This window comes from Tamandua tetradactyla, chromosome 20, assembly GCF_023851605.1.
Source record: "Tamandua tetradactyla isolate mTamTet1 chromosome 20, mTamTet1.pri, whole genome shotgun sequence".
Lineage (NCBI taxonomy): Eukaryota > Metazoa > Chordata > Mammalia > Pilosa > Myrmecophagidae > Tamandua > Tamandua tetradactyla.
In genome coordinates, this window is record NC_135346.1 from 56,997,671 (window position 1) to 57,015,289 (window position 17,619).

Here is a 17,619-nt window from a genome sequence, read left to right on the forward strand (position 1 = left end):
CTGATCCCTTATTTTGTTCTAGGAAATAAGTGGGTTTTTTTAAAGTGATTCCCTTGATTATAGAAACCGTCCAGTATTGTTTTAGAGTAGAGAAGGTAGGACCTGGTTGTGTCCTTGAAAGTGGAAGTTCATGCGTGAAGAAAAGACCCGTTTAATTGAAACATGGGAACCATAGTTAATCATTTAACATGTTATCTGGTTGGAGATCATCTGTGTTTGTAAGAATGTTAATACGGCTTGCCGATGAGTCTTTATGTTTTTGAAATTCTAGGGGTGGGGAGGGAAGTCCCCAAGCCCAGTTGGTATTCCTTAACACAGTACGCTGCTGTTTGAAAGCCTTCTCAGGTAGGGGACCTAGTGCCATATGAATTTCCTGTGGCCACCACAGCATATTACCACAAACTCATAGCTGAGAACGACACAAACTTAGTATCTCACAGTTCTGGAGGTCAGATGTCTAGAATGAGTTGGCATTCCTTACGGAGGCTCCTGAGGAAAAATCCCTGTCCTGGCCTTTTCCTGCATTCCTTCACCCCTGGTCCTGCATGACTTCCACCCTCGGCTTTCATGGCTGCCTCTCCTTGTCTACTTCTGCCTGTCCTGCCTCCTGCTTTCCCTTATAAGGACCCTCATGGGTATGTTGGGCCCAGCGGGAGAATCCATGGCAGTCTTCCCACCTTGGGTAGTTTCCTTCATCACCTGAGCAGAGCCCTCTTTGGTAAGGTCCTTGGTTTCAGGGTGGACGTCTTAGGGGAGGGGGCATTATTTTGACATCCACAAATGCATTCAAGGTCAGTCAAAATGAGCTTTTAGTGCCGGTTTTGTGGGGCTTGACCAGGAAGAGTCTGAAGATGAGCAGTTGGAGTCAGCTCCCCTGCGCCCTCCCCAAGTGGATGAGGGGTGGCTGTGAGTGACATCTCAGAATCTTAATGTCCTCTGGTCTGTAAAATGTACATCTTAGACTTGAGGCCTGTGGTCCTTGTGAGAACTGAGATTGGTCTGGTCTCGGCGCATATCAGGAACTTGCACTTTCAGGCCAGCATCTAGCCCAATTCCTTGTTTGTAGTAGAAACTCCAAAACATGTAGTGTTTCCTTTCCCATCTCCCTCCTTTTTTGTTCCTATTAAAGAAAATACTTTTTTTTCCAATTTTCTTTATTAAATTTTAAATTAAAAAAAATTACAAGAAACACAAACATTCTTAATATATGATCATTCCGTTCTACATATACAATTAGTAATTCACAATATCATCACATAGGTTGCATATTCATCATCATGATCATTTCTTAGAGCATTTGCATCAATTCAGAAAAAGATTTAATAAAAAGACAACAGAAAAATAAAATGAAAACAGAAAAAAAAAATTATACATACCATACCCCTTAACCCTCCCTTTCATTGATCACTAGCATTTCAAACTAAATTTATTTTAACATTCATTCACCCTATTATTTATTTTTATCCCATATGTTTTACTCATCTGTTGATAAGGTAGATAAAAGGAGCATCAGACACAAGGTTTTCATAATCACACAGTCACATTGTGAAAGCTATATCATTATACAATCATCATCAAGAAACATGGCTACTGGAACACAGCACTACATTTTCAGGCAGTTCCCTCCAGCCTCTTCACTACATCTTGAATAACAAGGTGATATCTACTTGATGCATAAGAATAACCTCCAGGATAACCTCTCGACTCTGTTTGGAATCTCTCAGCCATTGACACTTTGTCTCATTTCACTCTTCCCCCTTTTGGTCGAGAAGGTTTTCTCACTCCCTTGATGCTGAGTCTCAGCCCATTCTAGGACATGGCTTCTGCCACATCCTTGCTCACTGGTGCTGGGCAGTCGCCCTGAGGTTATTGTAATGCAGAACTTGGTTGCGTGAGTAGATGGGTTTTATTTAAAGGGAAAAAGGAGGGAGGCCTCAAAGATAGCAGTTCTGTACAGACATTAATTGATATTGCACATTGGGTGAAAAAAATAGCAAAAAAGAGTCAAAAGAGTGAATTTGGTAGACTAATGCCCTGGAGTCCAGACCTGCTTTGGGACCTCTCCTAGACTTGGTTCCACCCCCAGCCCCAGTCATACAGCCCAAGTAGTTGTTTCTCCCTGGGGGCCTCAGTTTCCCCATCCATAGGAGCAGCACATTGGACTGGATTATTTTCAAGATCTTGTCCAGCTCTTCCACAACTATAGAATATTCATTTTGTGAAGTCACTGTAACTTTTGAATGAGACCATGGTTTGTGACAACTCACCCTAAATGTGGTTTCTTTATTTTAATGTGGTAAGCTGAAGATGGTGTATCATTAAGGACTAGAATTATATGAAAGCTACATTTTCAATTTAGGGGGAATTATTTATATCGGGTGTAAAGGAGAAAGAGTGATAGTGAGAATTCTACCAAAGGGAAGAGCAATCCCTTGGAATTGTTAAGTTGGTACTCACTTTTTTTTTTGGAAAAAAAGTAGGTACTAGGCCCCCACTGGGAAACACTGTGGCTTACTCAGGCCTGAGCGAGGGACGGGTGGGACAGAGAAGGAAGTGGCTCACGGACTCCTAAGTCTGGTGCCCGAGAGCTGGGGGTCCACACTCACAATCACATGCCCACCTTATGGTAGGCCTGCTGGGTCAGACTAGAAGTGGGGTTGTAGTTGTCTTTTTAAAAAGCTCTCTAAGTGGTTTTGCAGTGTTCCCTGGGCGAGGAAGCCCCTCTGTGTGCCTGTGACCTGTGCACCAATAAACAAGTGCCTGCAGAGGAGATATTTAATCTGCTGTGCAGTTTCTCCTTCTTGCTACCAGCATTGGTTCGAATTTTTAGATCTTGCCAGGAGGATTATCGCTGCAGTGCCCCCCTCCCCACCACTGACTCCTGAGGAGATCTAACCCCTCCCTTCTTCATTACCTGACCGCGGGAGAAATCAGCCAACGAAGTGTTCTTCCTTTTAATTTTCTTGTTGTCTTTTGGCACGGGCAGGCACTGGGACTCGAGCCCGGGTCCCCGGCATGGCAGGCGAGAACTCTGCCTCCTGAGTCACCAAGGCCCGCCCTTCCTTTTAGTTTTAATCCACAGATAGCCTGGTTTTACCTGACTTCCAGCCACACTGTGCAGATTTTCTACCTTCTGGGCACTATGCTCTCAGCCTCCTTTGCTCTAACCTCATCTTTTCCTGCCTTGAGGGCTTAGCTCCTTATTCGATTTACATTCACCTCCTTGGCCTTCTCACCCCATCCGACTTTAAATGTAGTCTCTCAGCTGACAGTTCCCAAGTGTTTATCTCCACATTAGGTCTCTCCCCTGAACACCGTATTCACATGTCCAGCTGCCTCCTGGACGTCTTCCTTTGGTATCTTCTCAAACTTAATGCGTCCTCAAACTTAATGCGTCCAAATCTGACCTTCCTTTTGTTTCCTTAAGATGTGCTCTTCCTCCAGCTGTATCAAATGTCTTCGCTGTCCTGCTTTTTCTTTTTCTCACACCCCACTTGGAAGCTCCTAGGAAATCCTGCTGGCTCCACATTTAAAAATCCAGCCCTTCTCACCACCTCTTCCTTGTCAGCTCTCCTGGATTTCTGCCACACTCTCACAAGTCTTCTTTCTGCTTCGCATCTCCAAATGGCAGCCAGAGAGATCCTTTCAAATTATCAGTCAGATCAGTTTATTCTTCTGATTGGAATCCTCTGATGACACCCCATTTCCTTTGGAGTAAAAGTACATCGGCAGCACCCTAGTCTCTGTAAAGAAGGCTGAAAACTGCAACCCTGTGTGTGAACTGGAGTGTTTGTCTTGTTTTGTAAATAATGCATTTGATGTATTCTAATTTGAACTTTCGATCTTTCTCTGTATGCCAGCATAGCTTTTTCACATCCAATCCTTGTATCCATGGATTTAACATGTGCAATTTTTTTTTTAATTTTCCTAATTGCCTTTTTTAAAAATGGTTTTATGGAGATATATTCACCCACTGTACAAACCATCCGAAGTATGCAATCACTGGCGCATAATATATCACACAGTTGTGCCTCCATCCCCATGATCAATTTTAGAACATTTCCATTACTCCAAAAAAGAAATAAAAATAAAAAAGAAAACCCACATCCTTCTATTTCTCTTTTTCCTCCTATTATTGATCCATGGTGTTGGTGTAGTACACTTGTAACTGTTAATGAAAGAGTATTAAAATACCATGCTAACCATAGTCCATAGTTTACAATAGGTGTATTTTCCGCATATACCCCTCTATTATTAGCTTCTAATAATAGAGTCATACATCTACTCTAGTTCATAGCTTTTTAATATTTGTACGGTTAATCTTGGATATTGTCCACACAGATTCACTGTGTTATGCATTTCCAGGTTGTAACCCTCAGCTTTCCTTCTGATGACATACATGACTCCAAACTTCCCCTTTCTACCGCAGTCACACACCATTCAGCGCTGCTATTCTCACGATAACATGCTACCATCACCTCTATCCATTTCCAAACGTTTACATTCACCCTAGTTAAACATTCTGCACATATTTAGCAACTGAGGCCATTTTCAGCCTCATTCTATAGCCTAGTAACCTATATTCTCTCTATATATTTTTTATTTATTAATTTAAAAAATTAACAAGAAACGAACTAAAACATTAACACATGATCATTCCATTCTACATATATAATCAGTAATTCACAATATCATCACATAGTTGCATATTCATCATTTCTAAGAACACTTGCATCAATTCAGAAAAAGAAATAAAAAGACAACAGAAAAAGAAATAAAACGAAAACAGGAAAAAACAGATTATATGTACCATACCCCTTACTCTTCACTTTCATTGATCACTAGTATTTCAAACTAAATTTATTTTAACATTCGTTCCCCCTATTATTTATTTTTAATCCATATGTTCTACTGGTCTGTTGACAGGGTAGACAAAAGCAGCATCAGACACAAGGTTTTCACAATCACACAGTCACGCTGTGAAAGCTATATCATTATACAATCTTCAAGAAACATGGCTACTGGAACACAACTCTACATTTTCAGGCTGTTCCCTCCAGCCTCTCCATTACCTCTTGACTAACAAGGCAATATCTACTTAATGTGTAAGAATAACTTCCAAGATAACCTTTCAACTCTGTTTAGAATCTCTCAGCCATTGACACTTTGTCTCATTTCACTCTTCCCCCTTTTAGTCGAGAAGGTTTTCTCAATCCCTTGATGCTGAGTCTCAGCTCATTCTAGGGTTTCTGTCCCATGTTTATATTCTATATTTTATGTCTGTGAATTCACATATTATAATTAGTTCATATCAATGAGCTCATACAATATTTGTCCTTTTGTGTCTGACTTATTTCACTGAATGTCATGCCATCAAAATTCATCCATGTTGTCACATGCTTCACAACTTCTTTCCTTCTCACTGCTGCATAATATTCCATCGTATGTATATACCACATTTTGTTTATCCATTCATCTATTGACAGGCACATGGGTTGTTTCCATCTTCCGGTGATTGTGAATAATGCCGTACATCAGTACAATAGGCGCAATTTTGATGTGTTCTAATTTGGAATTTAGACAGTTGGCTTCTCATGGCCCAGTCTGCCAGTGACCACCTGCAGTCCAATGAAGTCATATTTATTGGCTCATTGCAAAGAGGGAACATAATGACTTTGGGAGAAATATTGTTCCCTATTAACTTTGCAAACTGGCTTTTATCTGTGTTTGTTATCCCAGCCAGATTTATGAATTGGCAGCGCTGATTTTTACTTTCTCGCTCTATACCCTGACCAGCTGTCATTTCCCCTATGCTAGATTGCTCAGTCTGTGGACCTCATGCATACAATTTTGATCCATTGGTCTGTGATACGTGTTCATTTGAGACTTTGATGAAGTACAGATTCCCAAACTGCCTAGTATCCACATCTGAAATGTTAACATATTTAATGACATGTGAAATACCAAAAAATAACTTGATGAAAGATGACCTGGAAAAGAAAGCTACAGGAGCTGGTGCTTGAAAAATAGGAAAGGAGAAGAAGTTAAGAAAGCAATGTTTGATGCCTTAAAAGCAATTAGCTCCTTTGACCTGCTCATCTCATGTAGAGAGATCCAGTATAAGGAAGCACCAGCTATGAGGGAAAGAGTCATATGCAAGGATGCAGCTTTGCTTACAAGGGTGAAAATCTGAGAATGACCTAAACGTTAGTCATCATTGTATAACCAAGTGCTCATAAACGAAGTGCAGATATTTGAGTGATTCAACTTAATGTGCTTTATTTGAAGGAAATCATATGATAGCATGTATAGAAAATGCCTGCAAGGAAATGTACCAAAACGTGAACAATAATTACTTCAGAGTGGCTGAATGATTGGTGATTTTGTTGCTTGATTCTTTATGTTCTACAATAAGCCTGTATTATTCAGAATACCGCAGTAAGCGTGTGTTAAAGCAGCCCAGTGCATTTCTAAAATAAGCATGAATTACTCAGAAAAAGAAATTAATTACTTTGGGGAAAAAAGTAATGGTTCTCAGCCATGAAGTAGACATTTTATGAGGGAAATTATATGCTACAGTGTTACTCCTAAGTGTGTGGCTCACAGTGCTATCAAAATGTATTTCTCCCACCATGTTCCTGGTAGGTAAAAGAATACAATTTTAATTGTTGATTAGTGGTTTATGTCCAAACAAGGCTGAATGAATCTAAATCTTTTTTGATTGTATAATTTTTAGCACCCAAGCCTTTTAACATAATTAATCACTTCTACTATTAGGAATAAAAAATGTAGAACACCAGAATGCAGTAGCAGTAGTAGCTTGACAATGGTTTTTGAATTTTTAACTAATTGACTGCTGTTGCAGGCAGAAAAAGAATTTCAAACTTCAGACTCCATTTCTGTTGATGTTGTTTTTAAAATTTTATGTCTCTATTTTTCTAGAGTAATTCTGCATTTCCAGAAAGCAAGGAATGATGAAATACTATGTTATTGCAACAAGAATTTTGTGGGAAATTATTGAAATTTGGTTACGATCCATGGGAATATATGGATAAAGTTCACTTTAGATTTAGATCATCTTTCTGGGATATATAACAAAATCATTTTTGTAGATAGTACAAGTATGTACTCCTTTAGCTGAAGATTAGTGTGCCTGCAAAAATTTAAAATGTGTAGTGACTTTGTAGCCCTTAGATGAACTTGCCTTTTTGACCCTCTGCAGTCCAGGACGATGTCTGGAGAATTGCCACCAGATCTTAACATCAGGGAGCCTCGATGGGATCAGAGCACTTTTGTTGGACGAGCCAAACATTTCTTCACCGTAACTGACCCCAGGAATATTCTGTTAACCAACGAACAACTAGAGGATGCAAGAAAAACCGTGCATGATTACAGGTAATTATAATGATCATAATGTTTTTCAACCCCATGTATTAATAGACCATCACATTAGACTATTGTCTTCAAACTTTTACCTCGTGATTTACAACTGTATTTTTTTCTAAACTGGAATTTTTCCTACAAACAAGTAGGAAGTAGGAAGCCAGGTGTTAACCCCCATTGCTGTCCCATATGCAGATATGCAGGGTTCATAGTAACCTGCAGATGAGACAGGTTACTTCCCACCCATAGGTACCAAACTGCGTGGTTGCCCTTTCCCAGCACCCTGCCTCTCTCCCCAGCACAAGCACCCTGTGCATCCTTCTATATCCAGATAGAGACAAAGTCATGCAAAATGCCAAGTTTGGCAAGAATTATGGAAGGAAGATTAGTTGCTTCCAAGAGGCTGCCTCCCTGTATAGATATACTATAAGGTGGGGTCAGCAAACTTTTTCTGGAAAGGGTCGGATAATACATTTTCAGGCTTTGCACATTACAAAGGGTCTCTGTCATGTGTTCTTCTTAGTATTTTTTTTTTTTTTTTACAACCCTTGAAAAATTGGGAGGCTTAGAGGCCAGGGGCAATGGTTTGCTAACTCTTGTTCCAGGAAAAAATCAGCAAAAGCTGGGAATTGGATTGGTGACAGTTATGCATTGGTAATAACTGGTAATTCACCTGAGACAGGCATTGACTGTCGTGCAGGTAGTTAGAGAGGGAGCCGAGGGCAATCTATGGTTGCTAAACGCTGAGTCTGGCCACATCGTACCATGTGTCAGTAGGAATAAAGAGTGGGGACACACAGACAACAGAACATCAGAGCCTTGAGAAAAAGTAGCAGAGAGCAAGAGAGATGGAGACGGTTCATCAGAAGCATACTTCAGGAATTCAGGAAGATGAGTCTGGAGCACAAAGCCGTGAAAAGAGAAATTGAGAAGAAAAGATGACATTAAAAAAAAAAAAAAGAAAGAAGGATAAATTGCAAAGGGCCTAAAAGTGTAAGAGCAAAAATAAAATCTTCACCAGAGGCAAAGGTAAAGAACTGTGCCAGACTGTTATGGAATCCAGAAAAACACATGTTCTTAACTTGATCTGATTCCTCTGAGTGTGAACCCCACTGTAGACAGGGCCTTTGGAAGACGCTATTTTTAGTTAAGGTGTAACCCCATTGAATGAGGTGTCAATCTGGGTGACTGGAGATGATAGAGAGAAAGCCACAGGGAGGAGCTGAGGTTCAGGGAACCCTGGAGAGAAAGGAGATGACATTGCCAGGGAACGGGAAAGCCAGAGAACTCCAAAAATGCTCAGCCAGCCAGACTCCAGGGGGAAGCAAGCCTTCCAGCCTCTGAAGCTGTGAGGCTAAAAAAAAAAAGTGCATTATTTAAGCCAACCCATTTTGTGGTATCTGTCATAGCAGCCAGGAAACTAAGACAAATACTGAACAGAAGAAATGGCACAGTGAATCAGTAGATCCCCAGATGTGGAAAATAAATCCAAGACACTCTCCAAGGATGCAGATTAAAGGCAGGCTTTCTTCTGTAAAACGCCAGATGATAAATATTTTAGGCTTTGCAAAACACATAGGATCTCTGTAGAATATTCTCTCTTTGTTTTTACAACCCTTTAAAAATGTTAAAACCCGTTCTTAGCTGGCAGGCTATTCAGTGACAGGCCATGGGGTGCAGTTTGCCAACCCCTGATATAGATGAAAAGGAGAAAACCATGAAAAAAAAATTACATTGAAGGCAAATAGAGAATAGAGCACAAAAATATAACAAATTGATGCTCCTGGAAGATAAACTAGAAAAAAATGCAAAGGAAGCAATATTAAATAAATAGCAGAAAGAAATTTTCCTCAGGTGAGGAAAACCTGTCTAAAATTAAAGAAACTCACCCGGTTCCAAGCAAAGAGACTGACATATGGCAATTAAAAAAAAAATACATTTTCTACAAATTCTAAGATTCTGTAAGCATCTATAAGGACAGGAGAAAAAGTTATATATTCAAAAAGAACAAAAATCAGATAGGTCTCAAACTTTTAATCTATACCTTGAATGCCAGAAAAGGGTGAGGCAATTGTGCAAAGTTTTCAGGAGAAAGAGTGTGACCTAAGTTTTTTATTCCATGTTATCTTTATTTATAAAGGCAGCAGAAAGGTACGAGAGCATCAGACACAAGCTACTCATAAATATTTCTTGAGTGACCAGGAAATGAAGCGAAATTGAGTTTAAAAATAAAACCATAAACTGGATTAGGGAATAATAAACTAGATTATGTTCAAACCTATTAAAATAGAGATAATTGTTATACACATCAGTTACAAAAAATTGCATGGCAAAAAGAAACTTTTAAAATGTTGTAAAAAATAGTACTATAGCTGTCTGAACCTAAAAGCTGTAGATTATAGCATCAAAAAACCAGAAGATGGAGGAATTAAGAGTGTATCAAACAATTTGTCTTAAATAGAAAGGAAACTCAAAAAATATATATGATTTTGCTCTTTACTGTATTATAGAAATGCATTTTGAGCATCTTAAAAGTAACAACTACTCAAGTAGTGGTTAGAAGATATATACTAAGGTTATATGTCTTCTAAAACTCTGGAGGACATAAAAGCAGAGAAAAACTAGTCAGTGTAACAATAAATATAACAGTGTAAGTGTAATGATAAAAACCAAAGAACTAATGTGGAAGCTTTAAAAGTAACTAAAAAAAGATGGCAAAAGCCAGATAGCTGAGGATGTGTGTAAATGGATTAAAATCTATTTAATCAAAGCCTTTGAAATTGGGTAAAAACACATTAAAACCCCAACAATGACATGGCATTCCAGTTTGAATACACAGGGTTGCTAGCTATGACTAATGATGTACATGAGGTTAAGCATATTACATTCTTGAACTCATTTAATCCCCACAGCAACCTAGGAGGTAGGTTGGTTGTTATCCCCACCATTCACATGAAAACCCTCAGACTTAAAGAGTTTCATTTTCTCGAAGTCACCCCACTACTAAGTGGTGGAGCCTGAATTAGACCCCAGACAGTGTGACATGTAAACCTATGCATATGCTGTCTTTCAAGAAAAACAGGGAAGAATTAACTTTTGAAAGACAGAAATGAATGAATTAGAGAACAGTAGAATTGAAAATTGAATGTAAGAACTATTTTTTATATATAAACCTTGCTTGGCACATCTAATCAATGTAAAAATAAAATTTTAAAAATTCAAAATATGTAACTAGAGGAAAAAGAAAGTAGCTAAAAGAGAAATAGAAATAAAAATTCAGACTATTATCTAGCTTTTTGTAAAGTTCTTAAAAATCTTAGTGACATATATAAGCTTCTATGAATATATAAATTACCAGAATTGACTCAGTCCAAAAGAAGGCAATCTAGAAGAGTGGGAAGGAGAAAGGGGAACAAGGAAGAGATGGAGCAAATAGAAAACAAATAACAAGATGGTAAGAAACCTACCCATAAAAATCTCCAGGTCCAGATGGCTTCACAGGTGAAAGAAATAACTTCTTCATAGGGAGAAATAATACCAATTCTTCCACAAACTCTTCCAGAAAATAGAAGAGGGGGAACACTTCCTGATTTATTAGGCTGCCAATTTTCTGATAGATGAATGAGACAAAGAAATTTCAAGAAAATGTATGGGCCAATAATCCTCAGAAATATAGACATAAATCATAAAATTTAATAAGTTAGATCTAGCCATATATACAAAGGATAATACTTAAAATAAATAGAACTGGAGTGGAATTCATTATAAGAATGCATGTTTGGTTTAACATTTGAAAATCAGTGTAATTTACCATATCTGCAAAATAAAGCAAAGCAACCATCTGATATTCTCAATAGATATAGAAAAAGAAGACAAAATCCAACATCCATTTATGATAAAACTGTGTGAGCTAGGAATAAAGGGGGTAAAGTATATCTACAAAAAACCTACACACTTATGGTGTGATATTAGTTGTAGGTTTTCTCCAAAGATCAGGAACAAGTCAAGGATTTCTGCTCTCACTGAGTTTTTTAAGCATTGTACAGGAAGTCCTACCTAGTACAAATAAACAAAAATTAATGACTGACATACAGATGGGAAAGGAAGAAGTAAAGTGGTCTTCATTCACAGATAACACAATAATTTCTACAGAAGGAGTCTATCAGAAGAATAACTAGAACTAATAAGTGAATTTAGTCATGTCATAGGATAAAGATCAATATACTAAAATCAATTGTATTTTTATATACTAGCAATAAACAATTGAAAATTGAAATTTTAAAAACAATGTGATTTACAAAAAAATCAAAAAATAATATTAAATTCTTGAAGATAAATTTAACAAAATGTGTAAAATGCCTGTATACCAAAATCCAAAAATAATACTCAGAGAAATCAGACTTAAAAAAAAGAAAAAGGTAGAGAAATGTTCCATATTCATGAACTAAAAGAGCCAATATTGTTCAGAAGTCATTTATCCCCAAATTGATCTATAGATTCAATGTAATAATCACAATCCTAGCAGGTTTTTTCATAGAAATTGACAAGTAAATTTTAAAATTTATATCAGAATACAAGGGATCTAGAATGGCCAGAACAATTTTTTTTTTGTAATAGTATTTCATTTTTTAAAAAACTATTTTTACTAACAAATCATCATGCACATGGTGTAAAATCAGTGGCTCACAATATCATCACATAGTTGTGTATTCATCATCATGATAATTTTTAAAACATTTACATCACTCCATAAAAAGAAATAAAAAGGAAAAACTCGTACACCCCTCTCATTGACCATTACTATTTCAATCTACACAATTTATTTCACCCCTTATCCCCCATTACTTATTTATTTATTATTTTTATTTTTTTTTAACTTTTTTATTGTATAGTGTAGCATAAATACAAAGCAAAGAAATAAAAAAGCCATAGTTTTCAAAGCACTCTTCAACAAGTAGTTAAGGACAGATCCCAGAGTTTGTCATGGGCTATCATAAGATCCTCTCAGATTTTTCCTTCTAGCTGCTCCAGAATATAGGAGGCTAGAATGCTTAAATATTTTTTGTATCACCACAGCCGAATTTTTTTCTTTCTTTTTTGTGTGAAAAATGACATAAATACAAAAAAGCAATAAACTTCAAGGCACTGAACCACAATTATTTGTAGAACATACTTCAGAGATTGACATGGGTTACAATTCTACCATTTTAGGTTTCTGCTTCTAAGTGCTGTAAGATACTGGAGGCTAAAAGAGGTATCAATTTATTGATTCAGCATTCATATTCATTTGATAAATCCTATCTTCTCTGTATAACTCCACCATCACCTTTGCTCTTTTCCATCACTCTCTTTAGGGTTGTTTGCGCCATGGCCATTCTAACTTTTTCATATTGAAAGGGTCTGTCACTAATATGGGGTACAGAGATGGAACTATGTGATGTTTCTGGCGAGGTTGGGCCCTCTAGGTTTCAGGATTTATCTGGACCAGGGACCATCTGGAGGTTGTAGGTTTCTGGAAAGTTACTCTTGTGCATGGAACCCTTGTGGAATCTTATATATTGCCCAAGGTGTTCTTTAGGATTGTCTGGAATGGTCCTGTTTGGGAGTTGGCAGGTTATGATAGGTAGCAAGGTCTACCTGAAGCCTACATAAGAGCAACCTCCAGAGTAGCCACTCAACTCTATTTGAACTCTCTCTGCCACTGATACTTTATTAGTTACACTTCTTTTCCCATTTTTGGTCAGGACAGAATTGTTGATCCCAGGTCAAGGTCAAGATTCATCCCTGGAAGTCTTCTCCCACGTCGCCAGGGAGACTCTCACCCCTGGATATTATGTCCCACGTAGGGGGAAGGGTAGTGATTTCACTTGCAGAGTTGGGCTTAGAGAGACTGAGCCCACATCTGAGCAACAAAAGAGGTCCTCCTGAACTCTTAGACATGCCTATAGGTAGTCTAAGCTTCTCTGCTACATAAATAAGCTTTACAAGAGTAAGCCTCAGGATCAAGGGCATGGCCTATTGATTTTGGTGTCCCTAAAGTTTGACACAGTATCGGGATTCCCTGATGGTAAGGTTTAATAGTTCCATAGTCTTTCCCCACCCCCCCACCCTTCAGGGGACTTTGCCAGTACTTTTTAATTATCTGCTTAATATGCTCTAGGATATATCCAGGCATTATATTGATCTATGCAGGATTAAGGAGCTCTTTCTTATTCTGGGTTCCTTGTGTTTCAGTTGTTCAGATGAGCTATACAAATAGGTTTGAGTTAGATTATGCACTACAGAAAATTTCAGTTCCAGACCAAATAAACCTTTCTTCCTTTGGTCTCATAGAGTATGTGTGGTTCTAAAATATAGACACTGTCTTCCTTACCCCTGTATTCTGAATTACTTTAACCCCAGCCTGATCGGCTTTGCAGAATAATTTTTTAAAAGACCAGAACTGAGGGACTCAAACTACCTGATTCCAAGACTCACTATAGAGCTCTAGTAATCAAGACAGTGTAGCATTGTTGTAAGGATAAACATAAAAATCAATGGAACAAAATAGAGATTCCTAAATTATAGACCCAAACCCACATAATCAATTGGTTTTAGACAAAAGTGCCAAGATAATTTGGTGGGAAAAGGATATTCAAGTCAACAGATGTTTCTGAAAAAAGTGGATAGTCAAATTAAAAAAAAGGAATCTTTTGCCTGCCATTCCAGAGGACCCGGGTTCGATTCCCAGTGCCTGCCCATGTAAAAAAAAAAAAAAAGAAATCTTGCTACTTACTTCCTACCATAAACAAAAATAAATCCAAAATGGATGATAGCCCTAAATATGTAAACTAACAATATAAAACATCTGTAAGAAAGCAGAAAATTTTTATGACTTTGGTATAGTTGAAGATTTCTTAGTACATAAGAAGTATGCACAGTAATGGAAAAAATGGATAAATTGTACTTCATAAAAAGTAAAGTTTTTTTCATTTCAGAAGACACAACTTAGAAAACAAAAATGCAATTCACAGACTAGAAGAAAATATTTGTAAGATTTACATCTCATAATGGATTTGTGTCCAGAATATGTAAAGAGCTCTTTCAATTTAATAATGACAACTTAATTTTTAAAAAACAGAAAAGATTTCAATAGACATATGACACTTCTGCAGAGAAAATGTAGGAATGGCAAGTAAGCTATGAGAAGATGCTCAACATTATTAGTGGATAGGGAAATGCAGATTAAAATGATAATAAGATACCACCTCATACCCACTAGAATGGCAAAAAGAGATGGAGAACCAATTATGATACATTCATTGAGTGGAATACTACTTTATGCAGTGATTTAAATAAAAATAAAAGAACAGCAACTGATCCAAACAGCAAAATAGGTGAATCTCAAAAACATTACACAAACTGAAAGAAGACAGTCACAAAATACTACTCACTGTATGATTCCATTTATGTGAAATTCTAGAAAAGGCAAAACTGTAGTGCTACAAAACAGATCCTTGGTTACCAGGAGATGGAAGAATGACTCCACAGGAGCCTAAGAAAACTTTTGGGAAAATAGAAATGTTCTCTGCCTTGATTCTGGAGGTGGTTACAAAAAATCCATCAAATTGTACACTTAAAATATATAAATTTTACTGTATTTAAATTGTTGATCTATTAATGCAATTTCTTGCATCGACGTGTCAAAGCATAAAAGTGATCTCTTGATAGATGCCCAAAAGAAGGTAAATTGCACATCAATTTCTCATAAAGTAGTTAATCAGCTAGGAATAAGGTACCGATCATTATTGTGATAATGAATATATATCCCACATCAGGACCTAGCATCACAGTAAATAACTGGAGCAGAATTTCCCAAAAGAGTAATCCTGTGGGTAATTTACTAAAAAAAGAAAGGGAGAGAGGAAGAAAGTAGGGAAAGTTTCTTTCAGTAGTCAAATTTGAAAAATTCCTATCCCATGTTACCTTTTGAAAGGTTGCAGAATTCCTGGGGTAGTGAAAGCTGTACAGCTAGAACTTGAACCCTTTCTTTTCCCATAAAATCTATTAACATCTGAGCAAACTATCCCCTGGAAATGTTGTAATGTGAAGCATTCTCCTTAAAGTAAGGAGCAAACTGGGGATGCCTGTGTCTTCACTATTATATAACATTGCTCCTGAAATCCTAATTCATTCAGACAGAAAATAAAAAGAGATGAGATGCAGCAATATTGCAAAGCAGAGATAATATTCCTTATTATATTTTTTATAGATTAAAATGTTAAGGGATAAAAGACGAAAATGCTAGGGGGTTAGTTGAGCATTTGCATAATCTTGAGGCAAGCCAGACCTTTCTAAGTGTGACTCTGAAAATAGAACCTTCATTTGTTCTATTTTTTTCTTTTTGTGGCATAGGCAGGCTCCGGGAATCGAACCTGGGTCTTTGGTATGGCAGATGAAAATTTTGCCACTGAGCCACCATTGCACCACTCTGTTCTTACCTAACTACATTAAAAAAAAAAAAAAAAGGATAGCAGATAACACAACTAAGAAAATTTAAATACTGTATTAACTATACACAGTATATGACCTAAACAGACAGTAATGATAATAATTATACTCTTGCTGATAATGAAGATGAAAATGACACAATCCAGTAGAGAAAAAAGGCAAAAAAAAAAAAAAAAACATATGTAAAGCCTTAAAATTTTATATAACTTTTGTCTCAGCAAATTTACTCATTTCTTTCTGAGATAATCTTGACTGTGGGCAAAGATTTATTCAATAAGATACTTACCTCCTCATCCTTTACAAATGTAGAAAAAAAGAAGAAGAAGAAGCTATTAAAACACTCAGCAATAGGGGATTGAAATAATATTTTCTGATCATACAGTAGCATACTGTACAGCATTTAAAGGGATGATATAAAAGAACATCTAATGATACCGAGATGTTCTCAATATATTACTGAGCAAAAAAAGGTGGTTACAAAGCAGCAGGTACTGTAGGATGCTTTGGAATACATGTACTGAAAGTAAAAGAGAGATTGCATATGTATTCGCCAGAATGTTAACAGTGGTGATAAGCAAGTAATGGCTTGAGTAATTTTAATTGTTCACATGCATTTCTATAATTTCCAAATTTCTAACAATGAACGTGTATTTCTTTGAATAGGAGAAAACGTAATGAATGATGGACCTAACACATTTTTATTTTTTATTAATGACTCTTTCTGATCTAGAATTTCAAACTACTTATTTAAAAATGAATTAATATTCTTGATTGCGATAGCTTTTCACCAATTGGTTAAAGCTGTTTTAGAATTTACAAAGTTCAAAGTACTTTTTTTAATATGTAATTTAAAACAAAGAATATTTCAAAATTGAATACTTTTCTATTATATAAGATATTTCTCTCTTTTTTTCCCAAATTACAGATAATCTGATGTATGAGTTTGAAATATTTGTTGAATTTATTGTCCTCTGTGTTATTATAATTGTATTGATCATATATAATAGATTTGTGTTACTCCATTCAGGCACTGTGTTTTAGATACATATAAACTTTTAAAAGCATAGTAACTACTTATCTCCTGCATACTGGTGTGATTTGCAGTGGGCAATTGCCATGTTAATTGTTGGTTGTTTTTTTTAGACAAGGAATCATTCCTCCAGCTCTTACAGAAAATGAATTATGGAGAGCAAAGTACATCTATGATTCAGCTTTTCATCCCGACACTGGTGAAAAGATGATCTTGATAGGAAGAATGTCGGCTCAAGTTCCAATGAACATGACCATCACAGGTTGTATGATGACATTTTATAGGTACGTTATGGATATGTAGCCACAGGAAGTTCATTTCGTATGATAGAAGCTTAAAGTACATTTTAAGTATGTAACTAATTTGGGGGAAATAAAATGTCACTTCATTTTTGGTTCCATTTTGTAAATATGCTGCAACTCTAGGCATCTATTTTATCTTTCCCCTCTGCTAAATAGAATCATTGTTCAAAAGAAGTTGAAAATGTAAAGCCATCATAGGAGACAAAGAAGGACACTGTATACTAATTAAAGGGTAAATTCACCAAGAAGATATAACAATCATAAATGTTTATGTTCCCAATAAAGGAGCTCCAAAGTACATGAGACAGACATTGGCAAAACTGAAGGTAGCAATAGCTGTTTCAACAATAATAGTAAGAGTCTTCAGTACACTACTTACCCCTATAGATAAAACAACCAGACAGAAGATCAACA

General features: G+C 36.7%; 1 protein-coding gene across 3 annotated transcripts in view; it reads left to right on the forward strand.

Annotated features, from left to right (window-relative positions):
• SFXN1 (sideroflexin 1) overlaps nucleotides 1–17,619 on the forward strand; it is a 64,207-nt gene that overhangs the window by 15,500 nt on the left and 31,088 nt on the right. For all 3 annotated transcript variants that reach the window (XR_013166345.1, XM_077137688.1, XM_077137687.1), the window contains 2 exons: nucleotides 7,223–7,395; nucleotides 17,017–17,187. Coding sequence is in view for 2 of the 3 variants with exons in the window: in XM_077137687.1 (XP_076993802.1) it covers nucleotides 7,223–7,395; nucleotides 17,017–17,187 (344 nt within the window). In the remaining variant the exon portion in view is untranslated. The remainder of the gene's footprint in view (nucleotides 1–7,222; nucleotides 7,396–17,016; nucleotides 17,188–17,619) is intronic.